We start from the raw sequence: 14,870 nt of genomic DNA on the forward strand, positions 1-14,870 counted from the left end.
GCAACGCCGCAGCCTGCAGGTTGATAGAGTCCTTGAGCTCGTCATCCGGCACTTTCTTGCGGAATAGCGGTCCTCATGAGCACTCCACCCGATTGGGAGCTAGAACCCAGAATTTGTGGAAGAAGAATGGATATCTGGAAGTCGTCAACTACTCTTTAGCTGAGACACCTGCTGGCAGCGAGAGAACGAAGCCCAGTGGTGCTGATTTGTTCCTACCTTTCCTCCAAGCTGATGGGAGATGTGGTTTTGGGTCGAGGTTGCATGGGCTAGGTTCACCATCGGGGAGAGTCCGGACCCTGCTGCGTACTGCGGCCTATAACAACCGTCCTGGAACATAATACCGGAGTAACATTTAAGTCCCGAAGACCGGACGCCGTATTGTGGACAATCAACTTCGCCAACCATTGTTAGGTACACAATCCGTCTGCAACTACCTACATAACTTCTTTACTCAGACAACTGAAGCTTTCTAGTAAAAGCTCCCGTCACCGAAACACAACTGCCAGTCTGCCAAACCTGATATTTTACAACCGAGATGTCGTGGGATCGTGTGTTTGAACCCATTCCTGCCCTGCGCATCTTCTGACCGCTCAAGTTGAACTCGCGAGCACGCAATTACTGACATATATCGCGATTGATCGCAGGTCTGGTTCGGTTCGTGCCGGTGGGTAATGACAATAAGGTCTTGATCGGCGAGCCCGTTGATGCTGCTATCGATGTCGGCGCCGCGGTCCGCAACGGACAGGCAGTTCAAGTCAGGGTGTACAGCGGCAACTCTGTGCTGGATGAGGGCGAGCCGACGGGCGAGACAGTGACCATCGGCCGGATCCTCTCGCCGTTGACACAGAATGAAGTTGGTACCATTCGATGCATTGGGTTGAATGTGAGTTGTTGGCCTGTAAGAAGGGGAAAGGAGGAGACTGAACGAGCTGTTAACCGGCGTCTCTTGCTTATATCAGTACAAGAAACACGCGGAAGAAGCCAAAATGGCCATTCCGGAGATTCCAACTCTCTTTTTGTAAGGGAACCCCCCTTAGCCCGGATCATGCATCGTAAACGCTGATATGCCTTCCAACAATGCAGGAAGCCAGCCACCTCTCTTGCCGACCCCTGGCCTGCGCCCACAATTATCCCTAAGCATACGATCGCGACAGACTCGGCCGACTACGAAGCCGAACTGGCCGTGGTAATTGGCAAAGACGCAAAGAACGTGTCGGAGACCGAGGCCCTCGACTACGTGTTAGGCTATACGGCCAGCAACGATGTATCGAGCCGCGCAGCGCAATTTGCGCAGTCGCAATGGTGTTACTCGAAAGGCTTTGACGGTGCTTGCCCAATCGGCCCCGTGCTGGTGTCGAAAAAGCTGATCCCAGACGTTGGCGCGCTGAAGTTACGTGGGCTGAAGAATGGGAAGGTTGTGCAGGAAAGTCCGCTGACGTATGTGTTGATCTGGACTCATACCCTTTTTTGAGCATGCGCTGACAGCGACGAAGGGACTTGATCTTTTCTGTTCCGCAGATTGTTAGCTTTCTCTCCCAAGGTACAACTCTACCCAAAGGCACTGTCATTGTCACTGGCACCCCTGCCGGCGTTGGGTTTGCCCGCAAACCTCAGGAGCTTCTGCATGACGGCGACGAGTTTGTGGTCGAGATCCTACCATATATCGGAAGCCTGTACAATGTCTTCAAGAATGAGGAGTGAAAAAGAAAGGAAAGGCTTGTGTTTGTGTGACCTCTGTTATTGTATTTAATTGCTAGCCGGTTAACGTGAAGATGTGGTACGCATCCCAGGTTCGTGAACAGAGATTGTTAACCTAGGCAGGTGGTTGTTTACGCTGGCCACTAACCTGAGCGAAACGGAACTTATGTTGTACATTGTCCCCCACCCCACCTTCCCCTTCAAAACAAAAAAGCTGGACTTTTCTACCCATGGCATTTCTTAGCTTTGACTATTTCATTCAAGTATAGAAGGAAGATGCTCCTTAATATACTCCACGACTGCATCTGGACCCTTTTCGACCTGCAGTCCTTGAGGTAGAGAAAACGTCAAGAGATCTGGCACGATCTCCTTAGCAATTCCGACTATCTTTTGAGCTTCCTCCGGTGTCCACATGGATGCTGTGAACTGCTTTGGATTAGTCCTGTATGAGGCTACCAATAACTTTTCCTTTCCTGTTGAAGCAGAGGCTTCCAGAAACTCACCAATAGGTTGGGCCGAACTCGCTCAACCGTTTCACGAACCTCGTCAATGCCTAATCCATAGATGACAAGCACTTAGCGGACAAAGGATTTAGTGTATAACAGGACCACCATGTACTACTTACTAGCTGCATTCGCCTCGTGGATGATGTCGTATCTGTCCTTGACGTCTTCCACTACGCGACCAATCAACCTCTTTGCTCGCTCCGGTGCTGTATTGACTGTCACAAGCCTCCAAGGGCCGGAAGGATGTTGTTGAGCCATAGTGATCTCAGGGCTAGGGTGCAGTGACTTGGGTGCGGATTACTCAAAAAGGCAAAACGAGCTTAAAAAACATTGAATCCTGAATTGGGAGAGACTTCGGGTCAATAAGTCGATATGGATGGAAAATCATCTTGTATTCAAGCTTTATTCCTTCGGCTTCGAGGGTAGGTAGCTTACATAGATAAGCAATCTATATCAGACATGCATCAACCACTATGAGTCGCGGCAGAATGAATCTCGGGTCTTCCTATCATAATCTGGTATCCATCTCCGGTGTCAAAACTGCCTAGGTTGCTCAGACGCCATTGGAAACCCTACGTACTTCATGTCGCCGCCGCGGCAACGCAACAACGACGGGAAGCATGTCTTGCGCTCTTGGCGGTCAACGAGGGCAATGGTTTCCCCGAGGCCATTGGTAAGGACTGCACAAGTTAAACTGAGAAGACATAGTGAAATGAGGGCCCTCTGGTGACCAGCGCCGAACTTCAACACCGAACGGGGTTGAAGTTTGTTTGCTGTTGGCTGGCAAGGTGGAAACGGAAACAAAAGTGTGTGCCGGAACAGAGAGGGGGAGGGGGAACCCCAAGTCTCCAGACGCTGGGGAAACAGATGCGGCATGTATGGTTAGGGTTCGGGTTAGCCAATGTTGGGTCGACTACGTTGGAGAATCTACCACACACTGCGATGCATCTCTAATCTTCCACCGTGCCTCTCCCCGAAAGACCGATATGATACTGATTATCTCATGGCAGCCAACCGGGCTGGGCGTGGCTAACATGTAATCACAGTTATGAACTGGATGGCATACTACAGCGCGCAGGCTTCGCGCGATGTCTTTTGTACAATGCTGAGCAGACTGCTAGAGCCAAGGATTGGCAGCCTTCCATGGAAGCTGCTGCTTTCCGATTACCTTCCGACTTTCCTTTAATTTTTTTTTTTTTTTTTTTGCCTTGGCTGAAGTGTTTGACATGGTTGGGTTCATGTCGGGCAGCACGTGCTCACAAGGGCTGCTTTGGTACCTTGGAAGGCCGTCCATGCCTTTGGGTCGCATATTAAACGCCCTCAACTAGCCAGCACATCGATTTCACACCGCCTTCCTGGGTCGGCGGCCACCGGACCTGCGGATTTGGATCGTCACACTCCGTACTTGAGGACCAGCTTGTCTGGGCCAACGATGGGCACAGTAGTACGGGTACGGATTACAGAAGCGACCAGGCGGCTTTGCTCTTTGGGTCGCGTGCCGCTTGCTCTTTTGTCACCATGTGGGATACCTAGAAGCAAGCGCGTTATCTGTACCATCAAACAAAGAGCTGCGACATCGGCTCAACCCTCAGCTAATAACTTCAGAAACCAGTGCCTGTTGTGTGAAGCTTCGATGAATTAACTTCTCTTCCTTCACAATGCCAATGTCGCTTTGCCTATTTGAGGTTCCCATCTGCCCTGGCAGAGCCGTTCCTAACGGCGACCTTCTAGTCTTGATGACGCAACATGGTGCAGTGATTTTGGACCCTACCGCTGATCTGGTTCATTGTGCCAGAGACGCCGCCTGCATTGCTGACTTCTACGATCGTACCTGTTTCTAAGGCTTCGATCGATCTCTGGCAATTATGTGGTGTTCTAGGGTCAATCTCTGACCTCTAATAACTATTTGGTCTGGTAACACCCAGACAGAACGTTTGGTCGTGCTAAATGTTCGATCTAGGTGCTATGCCTTTCTTTTGAACACGGAGACAACAAGCTGGTTGTGCTCAACAGCCTCTGGGTACATTTTTTTGACTGAAGCTGAGACGCTATTGGCATATCTTGTTAGACACTGTATGCGCAAACCCGCCACTTTCTTGATCTACAGTGATGTTAGTCGCATTTTGAGGAATCAACAACATGGCCATCATTGGGTTCTTGGTCAACGGAGACCGCGCTGCAGCTTGAGCGATTTTGGCAGTAACAGGGAAGCGAAAATAAAGTCATTGACTCAACTTACCGAGCAGTTGGGCGTCCGTCTCACCTACCTACATCGCCCAGGTTGTTTACTCAGCCTCATTGCACAAGTCTTTTTGCTCCGACGAGGGCTGTCTAACAACAGCATAAAGCAAGATTTCTTATTGGTTGAAAATATGATCTTAATGAAATTTTTCTAGGAAGTGTGTCTCCAGAGAATTTGGTGAGAACTTGATTCTGCACGCAAGACTGCCCCGCATGGATATCATCAATAGCATCTATCGCGTGTCGAGTCTGTGAGACAGCCCACTCTGTTCAACGTCTCACAACTATCACCGCCTCATTTTGGATGCTATGAGCTTCCTAGGTAGTTATTACGCTAAACTAAGAAGCTAAGTCAAGCTCCAGAAGCTCCTTGCTCTAACAGACATTGCCCAACATGTGGTGCTGTGGACATTAGCGATAAGCTGCCAAGTCCTTGTAAGCTTGGTGAATAAAGCGTTGGTGCTATTACTCCCAATTAGGTATCCCGCGATGCCCGGCGCCAACCAGTCACAGCGTCCCGGAAAATTCTGACCTGCACCGGAATACACAGTAGGAAAACAACCACTGAGCTGTTGCACGAGCGAGAAAGCACAGGCGCAGTCTTTCCCCCCACGTTTGATAAGCCCTTCAGCCCCCGAGGAAACATCTCGGTACTCAACACCCAAAGCTATATAGGACTGAATACGACAATCGATGTCACCTACGCACCTAAGAGGTCTACATACGCTATCCGTGTATATCCTGAATGAACCGAATCTTCCAGTCTCGGGACGAGCACATACTAATCGGCACCATGGTCCTGAGTGAGGGTAAGAGCTGCATAGAAGCACACCAAGAGCCCCCGAACCGAAAACATTGTTTTTGCTTGGTATCCATTTAATAGAAATGGCCACCGAAAGCATCCTTAGCGCTTCCATCAGCAGTAGAATCTCGGCGAAGTCCTTGGCAACGAGTCAATTAGCTCTGATGTCAGATGGTTGGGCGCAGCTGGGCTAGGGATTGGAAAAACCGACGTCACTTCAACAGGGGCCGACGATGATCCCGTCCGCTAACGGCCAGGTGCCCCTCAATTCGGACGGGCGGTCACCCCGCAGTGGGACCCTGGCACACAGTGTCTCGTTCACCAACTTGTAGGTTTATATAGGTATTTAGCTGTCCTGATAAGTAGCTCGAGGTTTTTTGCATACAAAGTTTCACAAAAATCCGACTTTCTTGATTTCCCTTTCCTGTTAGGTTTGGCGTGAAAATTAGGTATCTGAGATCCTTTGCCATTCATCTCAGCATGATTTTCACGGAAAAGACCGACATCTCTCCTGTCTCTGTTGTTCGCAGCTCCGGCTGATCGCAATCGAGCAGACGGGTGCCGACATATCCGAGCAATGACCAATCAATGGGTTGTTGCAAGTCTATGTTTGGAATGTACTACGTACAGCGCTAAATGCCTGTCTGCTCAAGCCAATTGGACAATTGATACCGCTACGTGCGTGTCTATGGGCAATGTATATGGTCATTTTGCCTAGCAGGGTACTACCCAGAAGACTCCCTTCGATTCTTCACCCCTAACGCTTTTCATTGTTAAGACTGAAATTGGGGCATTCACAAAATATAGACGGTCCTACGAGCAAAGGAGCAAGGCCCGATCTGCGTATTCGACTCTGCTATGGGGCAATTCCTTGTAGATACGTTGTACATGCCTTACATATGACCCTCCATGAGGATAGACCCTAATCTCTTAAGGAAACCAATCTTGTGGGTGCCGCTGATTAGGCGATTAGGGGAGAACAGAGTGTGTCCATCTCTGTCCTTCAGCTGTGCTGATGGTTTGGTGGCAGGAAAAAAAGGAGCCAATTCTACACATGCCCTTGGCTAAAGCTGGCTCCTAGGGCCTGAGTCTCGTCCTCATGTCCAACGAATGTCAGGGAGTGTAGCTTGACTGATTACTGCAGCACTTGATGATTTTCATGGCGGCTCCTGACGCCGAGGAGGGGAGCGAGGGGTCTTGTTGTATCGTCGTTGTGTTCCGACACAGCAAGTCCCCAGTTAGGATCCCAGGCAAGCTTGCTTGAAGTCACTGCCCTACTACTACGTACATACAAGCGCGCACGTGCGTAAGGCCCTTTTGCCAGTTGTCGCAATGAATATCGCCATATGCATCCACTGACAAGTACAGAACAAGGGTCGCTCGCTACACTGATCGTCTCCGAGACAGGGGCTCTAGTGGTCGGATATGGACAAATTGAAGAGTGCAAACTGTGCCGTCTGCGATGCCTCGTGACCAGTCCTTGGGACAAATCGTGCCACACCGCCCCAACCTGCCCTCCTTTCTCCGTGCCCTGTCCATCACCTACCCAGCAAAAGGCCCTTTTTCTTGGCGCTTTCTGGGCACCGGTTGCCTGTTCCAGGATGCTCAGGCTTGGCAACCGGCCGCCTTGTTGCCCTCGAGAGAGGCTGTTGGCTTGTTGGGCAGCGGCGCCTATACGGATTACTATGTAATTTTTTATTAAATTTTTGCTCAACTCGTTGCTATGACGCTTTTTTTTTCCCGCTGTGTGCCGCGCCCCATCATCTCCTCAGCCGCTCGCACCCAAAGAATAGGGAAGGTCGAGCAGGCCAGTGAGAAAGGAACATGCAAGGTACTCCAGCTGGTACTGATATTAGCTGTCAGGCACACAGGAAATCCCTGGTCTGGAGGTACTACCAAGTCCAGCCCGAATCCGAGCCTCCATGCTGCTGAAGCTGGGATGGAACATCACCACCGAACAAACCCCCCTCCACCCCTAGTCCCCCACCGACGGATTACCGTCACCATGCCCCATCCTTCCAAATTCCTGCAAAGTTGCAAGGCTCAGCAATGATGCTTTCTTTTGGGGTTGCGCCCTTGATGTCCACAAGCTCCAGGGCTAGAAAACCGCCGCATCATCCGAGTGCTCTTGTCAACTCGGAAGTTTTGCGAGAATGTCCAAGTACATAAACCCCTATCTCACCCACTTCATCCCCATCCGCTGCGTCTCACATCCCATATCTCGTTGCTTCGAGTGAGCAAGCAAGTAATAGCCCCTTCTTGTGTGTTGAGCCCTTCAATCGTCTCCCAGAAGTCATATCCCATATCATCTACACGGCCCATTCAGTTGGCTTCAAGATTCCACCTCTAGGCGGGATACGAGATCTCCAAACTTCTCTAAGTTCAAGCCTCCATTGATATCATCGAATTCTAGCGTCTCAACTCCCCGGTGTTCCAGCAAACACACAAGTTCACCTGCACACACAGCAGGCCCGCAAACCATGGCCGTCAAGGAGTTCGAGGAGCTCGTCAACGAGTGCTGCTCTTTTTGCTGCAAGGCTGTCGACTTCGGCACCCACGACTACTGCCCCAGCGGTGCTCACTGCGCAAGCTGTGAGGATGAAGGATTCTGAAGACTGAGACCACGATGCCTCTAACAACAACAACAACAACGCCAACAGCAGACATTGGCATATCATGAAATCTTCCGCCCAATCGGGCCAGCTGCATATGGCATGGCCCGAAGGTCGACATGCCGCCATATTCTACGCACGGCTTCGACAGGCCGCAGCATCTGCGACCTGCGGCCTGCCCCATTCGCTGTTATCTCTCGCTCACTGATTTCCTTGGAGCTCCTCTGGAGAACGAAGATGGCTCATCAGCTGCGGTCCAGCCTGCCAAACTGCGGGGTGATCTGCCAGAACACATCCAGCCGGGTTCTCGCTACCACACCTTTCTTGCTTCGGCTACCCACCAGCCTTCTCTCCATTTGCTCGGTTCTCGCGACACGGAACACACAAGCGCATTAACCATCAGCCAAACCGCCATTCGACCATACAGATACCGTTTAGCCCAGCGATTCCCCACGTTCCCCGGACGGCGATGGAGCAAACATTACCCCAGATGGGCAGGAATGGTGGTGGGAGCACCCGCTGAACATCTCATGCACTACAACCTCCGCGTTGTGTCTTCACCCACTCCATGCGTGGCTGCAGGGCTCTAGTCGATTTTTCGGATGTGTATACATTGACGTGAAAAGGCACACTCGTCCGTGGCGTTAACCTGTCTATGTACCTGCCCCTCAAGAAGCCTTCCGGGAAACCCTCATCCTTCAACTCTCATTTTCATTTCACCAGTGTTTTTATGTATTCCATGTTGGCTTTCTCTTGGAGTTGGAATAGCGCATTGTCGTTGGACTCTGGAGTGGCATATTACTCAGGTGTATGGGCAATTTTTCTGGTTTCTCTCTCTTCAATGGGTCGGCGTCGGAAGATTGTCTTAACAGGCGTTTATTGGTTCAAGGTGCAAGACAAGGTCGGGCTCCGTCTGCAGATACCCCTCGTTTTGAGCTGGGCCCGGGAATGATCTTTTTTCATATTCTATGGTAGCATTACACCTCACAATCTGACTTTTGTATTTATCAACGTCTCCAAGCCCCTCAGCTGGTTTCATTCAACAAGGTAGAAGTGTTTGGGAGGATGTCGAGATCGGTAGACGTTGTCAACCCCTGCTTGCCTGCCCCTTGTCCCCTACCCTCTGTGTTTGTTGCGTTTTTTCATGCATTCTCTTCTGGCTGTGCGCTTCCTTGCAGATTTCCCTCAAACTGTTGAAGCATCCCCGCATGAAACACCGTTACATTGTTGATCCTCAGTGGTGCGTCACTGTGGGCCATAGATGGACCGGGAAATTGATCAGGGGCCCTGACATCTGCAGATGCTCATTTCATCAGAAAAGAGAGCTCCACTAGAACTACATCAAGTAACCCTTCAACATTGTCTGTAATATAGCTTTCCTTACGCTCCTTGTGTTGACTTGATCAGTTATCCGCTAAAAGGTATTACTGATCTCCGTGCCTGGCGAAATATCGGGGGCTAGGCACAGGGTAGTATCTTCACCGGTCACAAGTGGCTGACTTGGTGTGATCCTTTACACACCGAATCACCAAATTTGGGAGATACGCACACTGCCTTGACGTCAGTGTCTGTAGCAGGGTTGGGGGTCCATTTGGCCCAGAACCTCTAAGTCCGAATTACATCTTGGAGCCCATTTCAAAAACAGACAAAGCTGAGCAAGACATACAGTTGTCAAGGGTCCTTCCAGTCCACGTATGTTTGCAGGAATAGCTCCCCTGGTAAGAGTATGCGGGTAATTTTTACGCCACATTCCCACATCTGGACGAATGCAGGTGCCTCGACACAAGGGTGTAAAGGACGTGGCTGTCTCTATGGCTCCCAGTTTAATGATGGAGCTGCCTAATATGTTGTTCCTCTCACCATTCTAGCAGCCTCGCTTCACGTTTGTGACTGGCTTCGACGCAGAGCACCTATATAATGTAGGACTGCGGTGCAATCTATGCCGAAGTGTATATTGGAAATGAGGCGAATATCAACATTATCAGGCAATGCGACTATCTATGTTGAGGGCCGCGATTAGGCTGTATTTCTTGTTCATTTGGTAAGCACCTGTGACCATGGAGGTATCGTTTGGGCGGGCCTGACTCAGGCAGCGCTGGCTGGGACTAACAGAAATCAACTCCTGATCTTGTGCGTGAGGTCGACTTCACATACACTGCATTCTTACATCCCGAAACCGTTGAGGAGAAATGGTTGTTTTACCTAGTGGAAAATAGCACACACGTACTTGTTGATAGGTGGTTTCCATGTTTGATTATGCACAGATGTAGTGTGGTTTAGGGATGTAACGTTGACAGAGTACAACCTCATGTTGACATGGGGTGGGCTTCCTGAGTTCCATGTTTTCAATCATATGTACTGTGTAGAAGAATCTGAGTGGATGAGAAAACTGCAGTAAAATACTATGTCATGGGCGAGTCAACAACAGTTATGCTCGAAGCCCAAACTAGGTAGCCAGGGAAGTCTCGATGCGCTAATGCACATTACCTACGGATCCCTACCTAGCCGTATGTTTTCAGGCGTGGGACGGTTCGGAGCGGCCCAGCCTATGATCAGCCGGAGGACCTTTGCCCGTACAGTAAAGAGTGGATGGCTCATCGAAGATACTGCGACGACCTGTTCGGGATGCCGGAGCCAAGATCGTTTGTGATGGGAGTACCTCAGGATTGCAACCTATCAACCGCCTATAACAGAAACACCCAAGTACAGTGCACAGTCTCATCTGCATCAACTTACATGTTTAGGCAAGCCTGGAACATCTAGCTGCTAAAGATGTTCGGAGCGCTAACTGAAGACGTGTAGCTTTCGGCAGCATTATTGTGTATAGGTCGACGCTAGTGTAGGCTCTTCCCACGTGCTGTGCAAAGGCTGGCTGAAGCATCCGATCACCGGATTTTAGGAGAGGCATGTAATTCATATTGGTCCTAGATTTATTCACTGGAAACGACTGGAGACGTTTGGACAGGATGGCGGTCATGTATGGGTGACATCCAAGCCCAGCAACCCCTCAAAGGCAGACATAGAGGGTCCGTGAGCATGCCTGTGTAAGAACGATGGTGCCGTATCAGCTCTTCTACTAGGGGTTGCTACCGCCGAATTGAGGAGGATGCATCCTTTGTCAGCATGTAGTGCAACCTCCAAGCTTTGATATGGGGGTGTACAACCAGGGGTCAACGGGTGCAGCACCCTGGAGCAACTGCTAGTGGTCAACTCTAAAAATATGTGGTAACAGGGTGTATCTTGTGAACTTCGTCTGACCTTCCCTTCCCTTATGAGCAAGAGACTGCTAATCTACATTGAAATGCATGATCCAACATTCAACTGAAGCCCTGTACAACGGCGCCGTTGTTTTCATGATATTAGTACTATGTTGGTATAGCTAAGTAGATGACTTCTTGAACTCCTCCAGGAATCTCACATCCGGAACTCCAAAGCAAGCAGCGAACTAACACATCCCAAACATAAACGCAAGAAGTAGAATAAAACAAACGAAACATCATGGAACCCTAAAAATCCCCCCCCCCCCCCAAAAAAAAACAGATAAGCGGCTGGTAGGTGGGGGACAGATGGGGGCCGTCAAAAACCTAAGGAAGGAACACATCGACAGTGACCCAGAAATGCCCCTCCCCCTTCCTCCCCCGGGCTGCTGATGAGACCAGGAAACTCACTTATCTGTCCAACAAGCTGCGCACCCTGGTTTTTATGCATCCTAACCCGGTCTAAGCCTTGCAATAGCCAGTCATGTCAACGGGCACGGAGGAACTAAGTTTCGTGGGATCCCAAAGAGGAAGAGGCCGTTGCCGGTTGGAAGCCTAGAACTGACCAAAACGGTAGGACGCCTTGCCCTTCTTGAAGAAAAAAAAACCAGGCAGCTGGGTCTGGGCCAGTGGTGTCTCGACGTTGCATGTTGCAGAGGATGCGGTACAGGATAATCATCTCCGCAATCAACCAATTCCAACGTCGCCTTGCATACGGATTAGCTGTAAGCACTATGATGCAAGTCTACCATATGCTTCTCCGCATTGGACGCAGACCATCCGCGGGTCTTTCCCAACCCTTTCTCCCAACACAGCAAAAGCAAGGTCCTGACCTGAGTCGCGTACATGATGTGCCTGGCTTATCTGTAGACAGGCATGTACTTGTAGACACTCGGAGACTCGGTTGGTAGGGAAGAGCCCGAACACGGACGCGAGAGGGACTTCTTCGACTTCATCCAGGGCCCTAGTAAAGGGTCTGGAAGACGGCAGCAATCGCGGATTTGTCATACTTGACATACTTGCCCTTGCCCTTGTCCACCTCATGATAACGGTCCCAGAAGCGGTTGTACAGAGGCTCGATCATGTTTTGGATGTCTTTGGCAAATAGCTGGCGGACCTCACGCTCCATGGCGTAGCTCTTGTGACGAGCAACCATTTCGTCGAAGCTGGCGTTGAAAGCGACAAATTTGGACTTGATGTTCTCCTTGTCCTTGGAACTGAGGCCGCGCAGGATGGATGCTGAATCTACTGCTGCCAGACTGCCTTGCCCGGACGTGGGCCGCTGTGCAGCGCTGCTTGCCCCGCCACGACTTGTATGGATCACGTCGAAGAGGTGGACGCTGACGTCCTTGCAGCTCTCGGTGTAGAGACTGGTAGCCTTCTTGCGCCAAACATCCAGCACGCTGAGCCGGGATTCTAGAAGAGATGCCAGATCGGAGTTCTGTATCATGCGCTCAATAATGGCGACACTATTGGCAAGGAACACACCCATGACGGGCTTCTTCTGGAGGAGCATCCTGGCACGGCCGTCGAGCGCCATCAGGAGCGCTTCGATGGTATCAGCGCAGTAGTGGGCAAAGATCTCTTTGCCATCGGCTCCTATCTCGAAGGAGGCTAGACTCGGAATGTTATCCGCAGCTCCTCCCCGAGATGCCGAACTCGACTTCCAGCCGCCGTCACCAAGTGATATCATAATGCTGGACAGGGGCCTGAGGAATTCGACCATAGTCTGTAAGCGTTGCATCGTCTCTGAGACGATTGAGACTGCAGCGCCATCGACAGGAAGTGTTGTCAGACTGTTGACCCTTCTTTTCGTGTCCTCGAGGAGCTCGCCGAGTGAGGATTTAGCGGTTTCTCGGACTGGTTTCAGCGAGGCGGCGAGTGAGTTTTTGAGCTCGCCCGTTCTCCTCTCCAAGCTGTTTGACAGTGACGAGATGATCTCGACAATCTCGTAAGCGAGGTAACAGTCCGTTGTCAGATGCGCTTTGATATGGTTGTTCAGCTCGCGCAGCGTTCGCCCAAGTTCCATGAGCGACGGCTGACATGTTGCCTCAAAAACAGGCCCCCAATCTTCTCTTGTGAAAATGTTGCAGATGTTGTCATACTCGGCAGAGAAGAGGCCTTCCATCGCTTGTGCATACGTCCCTATCCCGTTGGTTCCGGCCTTATATATTGCGTCTGGCGTTTTCTTCTTAGCCGTATTGGTGCTCGCAGCCGCCAGGTTGACCAGCGCAGAAGAGAGATACTGAGAGCGAATTTCAATGTATATCTTCGCAATGGGTGAATCTTGCGGGGCGCTCGAACCTCCGCTTTGCTTATGAACACCGGCAACGTATGAGTTGATCAGGCCCAAGCGGGCAAACTTATCTTGTGACAGCACCGGGAATGGCTTGTTTTTTGTGATAAAATGCAATGGCTCGATCGACCGCGGCGTCTCATTCCGTAACAGTTTATCAAAGGCGCTCTCAAGTTGAGAGTTTCCAACCTTGACCAAGCGTTGGAGGTCTTGGACGGTTTGCTGGGTAGAGCGGAGGTTTGTCGCTTTCATCTCGTTGAGAGCCTTGTTCAGGCGCTTCAAGGATGCCAAGTAGTTCGGCAACCCGGCCTTTTCAGGGCCCATCCGGATAATTTGTTCTTCGTCATTCTTGCTGTCGGCAGGCTGACGCAAGCGTTCTATGGCGGCAAGAACGGCATCGATGTCTGGGAGGGAGGAAGCGCGGTTAGACTGGGAGAAAGGCCAGCCCAGAGTCAGAGGGTTTGAAGGGGCCACACACTGTTTCCGAGTATTTGCAGCTTTTTAGTTTCGCCGCTGAGCGGACCAGCGACATCACGAACGCTTTTGCCTGTGGCCTCGAGCCTTCCGAGGCACGCTTGGATTTTCTTGGTCAGCTGCGCCGTCTTCTCGAGGCGCGAGTTGAGGACATCGACCTCGGCGCGAGCCTCTTCGTCGGCAGCGTGCCGGCCAGAGAGGACGCCGACAGCCATGTTTGCTGGTCGTCCAAGGGGGGCAAGGAACAGCCGATGCCAAAGATCCTGCTGCGCGGCTTTTGCTGGATGTGGGAAGTCCTGGGAGCTGGGAGGCTAGAGTTCCTTAAATATGGACTGCGTTGGGAATGTGGGAACCTTCGCGAAGCAATGTTAGGTAGGTACCTCAGGTACCTATAGGTAAGGTAGCTGATGTCAGCGCAACTTTCAACCACAGCGGGAGGAGGGCTGGAGGGGACCTCTCCGCCGCGTGAAGCAGTCCGCATCATTAACCAATCGCATCCTGCCTCTTAGGGACAAGGCAAAACCCCACTTGACGGTGTGAGAAGCATGAGTCGCGACAGTACCCTCACATAGTGCTGCACGCAAAGAGGTAGAACATGATATGTAAATCCAATGCAGAACATTCTTCCGAGAGGCGTTTGTAATTTTCATTCGCCTCTACCTCGGGTTTATCAATTGCCAACTTTGAAGCTGGATTGGGAGGACCTGTTCAGTATCTCTTGTGGGCTTTCCCGCTATGTCGCACAGTGCGTTGCGCAGTGGGGCTTTCGGCTACGCTACCCGATGAGCTCCTGGCTCCCGAAACGAATTGAAATTCGATTCGCTCCCAGGTCCAGTGGTTGGGCATTTCTCCAAACAGCGATTTTACCTTTCTTCCCAACTAACTTTCTCTCTCATACTACGCACTACACGCCAGCAGTCCGTCCGTCTCCCCGATATTTCCGGGTGCAGGACACTCGTATATCTTCTCATCCAAGCCCCTCCC

General features: G+C 51.0%; 2 protein-coding genes across 2 annotated transcripts; one reads left to right on the forward strand and one right to left on the reverse strand.

The window, feature by feature from the left end:
• Positions 1 to 535: 535 nt before the first annotated feature.
• CTHT_0034080 (uncharacterized protein) lies at positions 536 to 1,701 on the forward strand (the record flags this gene model as incomplete). The annotated part of the gene is made up of 5 exons (XM_006693781.1): positions 536 to 548; positions 645 to 883; positions 960 to 1,018; positions 1,084 to 1,437; positions 1,494 to 1,701. The coding sequence occupies 5 exons, from the start codon at positions 536 to 538 to the stop codon at positions 1,699 to 1,701; spliced, it is 873 nt and encodes a 290-aa protein (XP_006693844.1).
• Positions 1,702 to 12,080: 10,379 nt separating this feature from the next.
• CTHT_0034090 (putative exocyst complex protein) lies at positions 12,081 to 14,101 on the reverse strand (the record flags this gene model as incomplete). Its single annotated transcript, XM_006693782.1, has 2 exons — positions 12,081 to 13,816; positions 13,891 to 14,101. 2 exons carry the CDS (start codon positions 14,099 to 14,101, stop codon positions 12,081 to 12,083), a joined length of 1,947 nt encoding a protein of 648 aa, XP_006693845.1.
• Between the last annotated feature and the right edge of the window lie 769 nt (positions 14,102 to 14,870).

This window comes from Thermochaetoides thermophila (genome assembly GCF_000221225.1).
Source record: "Thermochaetoides thermophila DSM 1495 unplaced genomic scaffold scf7180000011816, whole genome shotgun sequence".
Classification (NCBI taxonomy): Eukaryota; Fungi; Ascomycota; class Sordariomycetes; order Sordariales; family Chaetomiaceae; genus Thermochaetoides; species Thermochaetoides thermophila.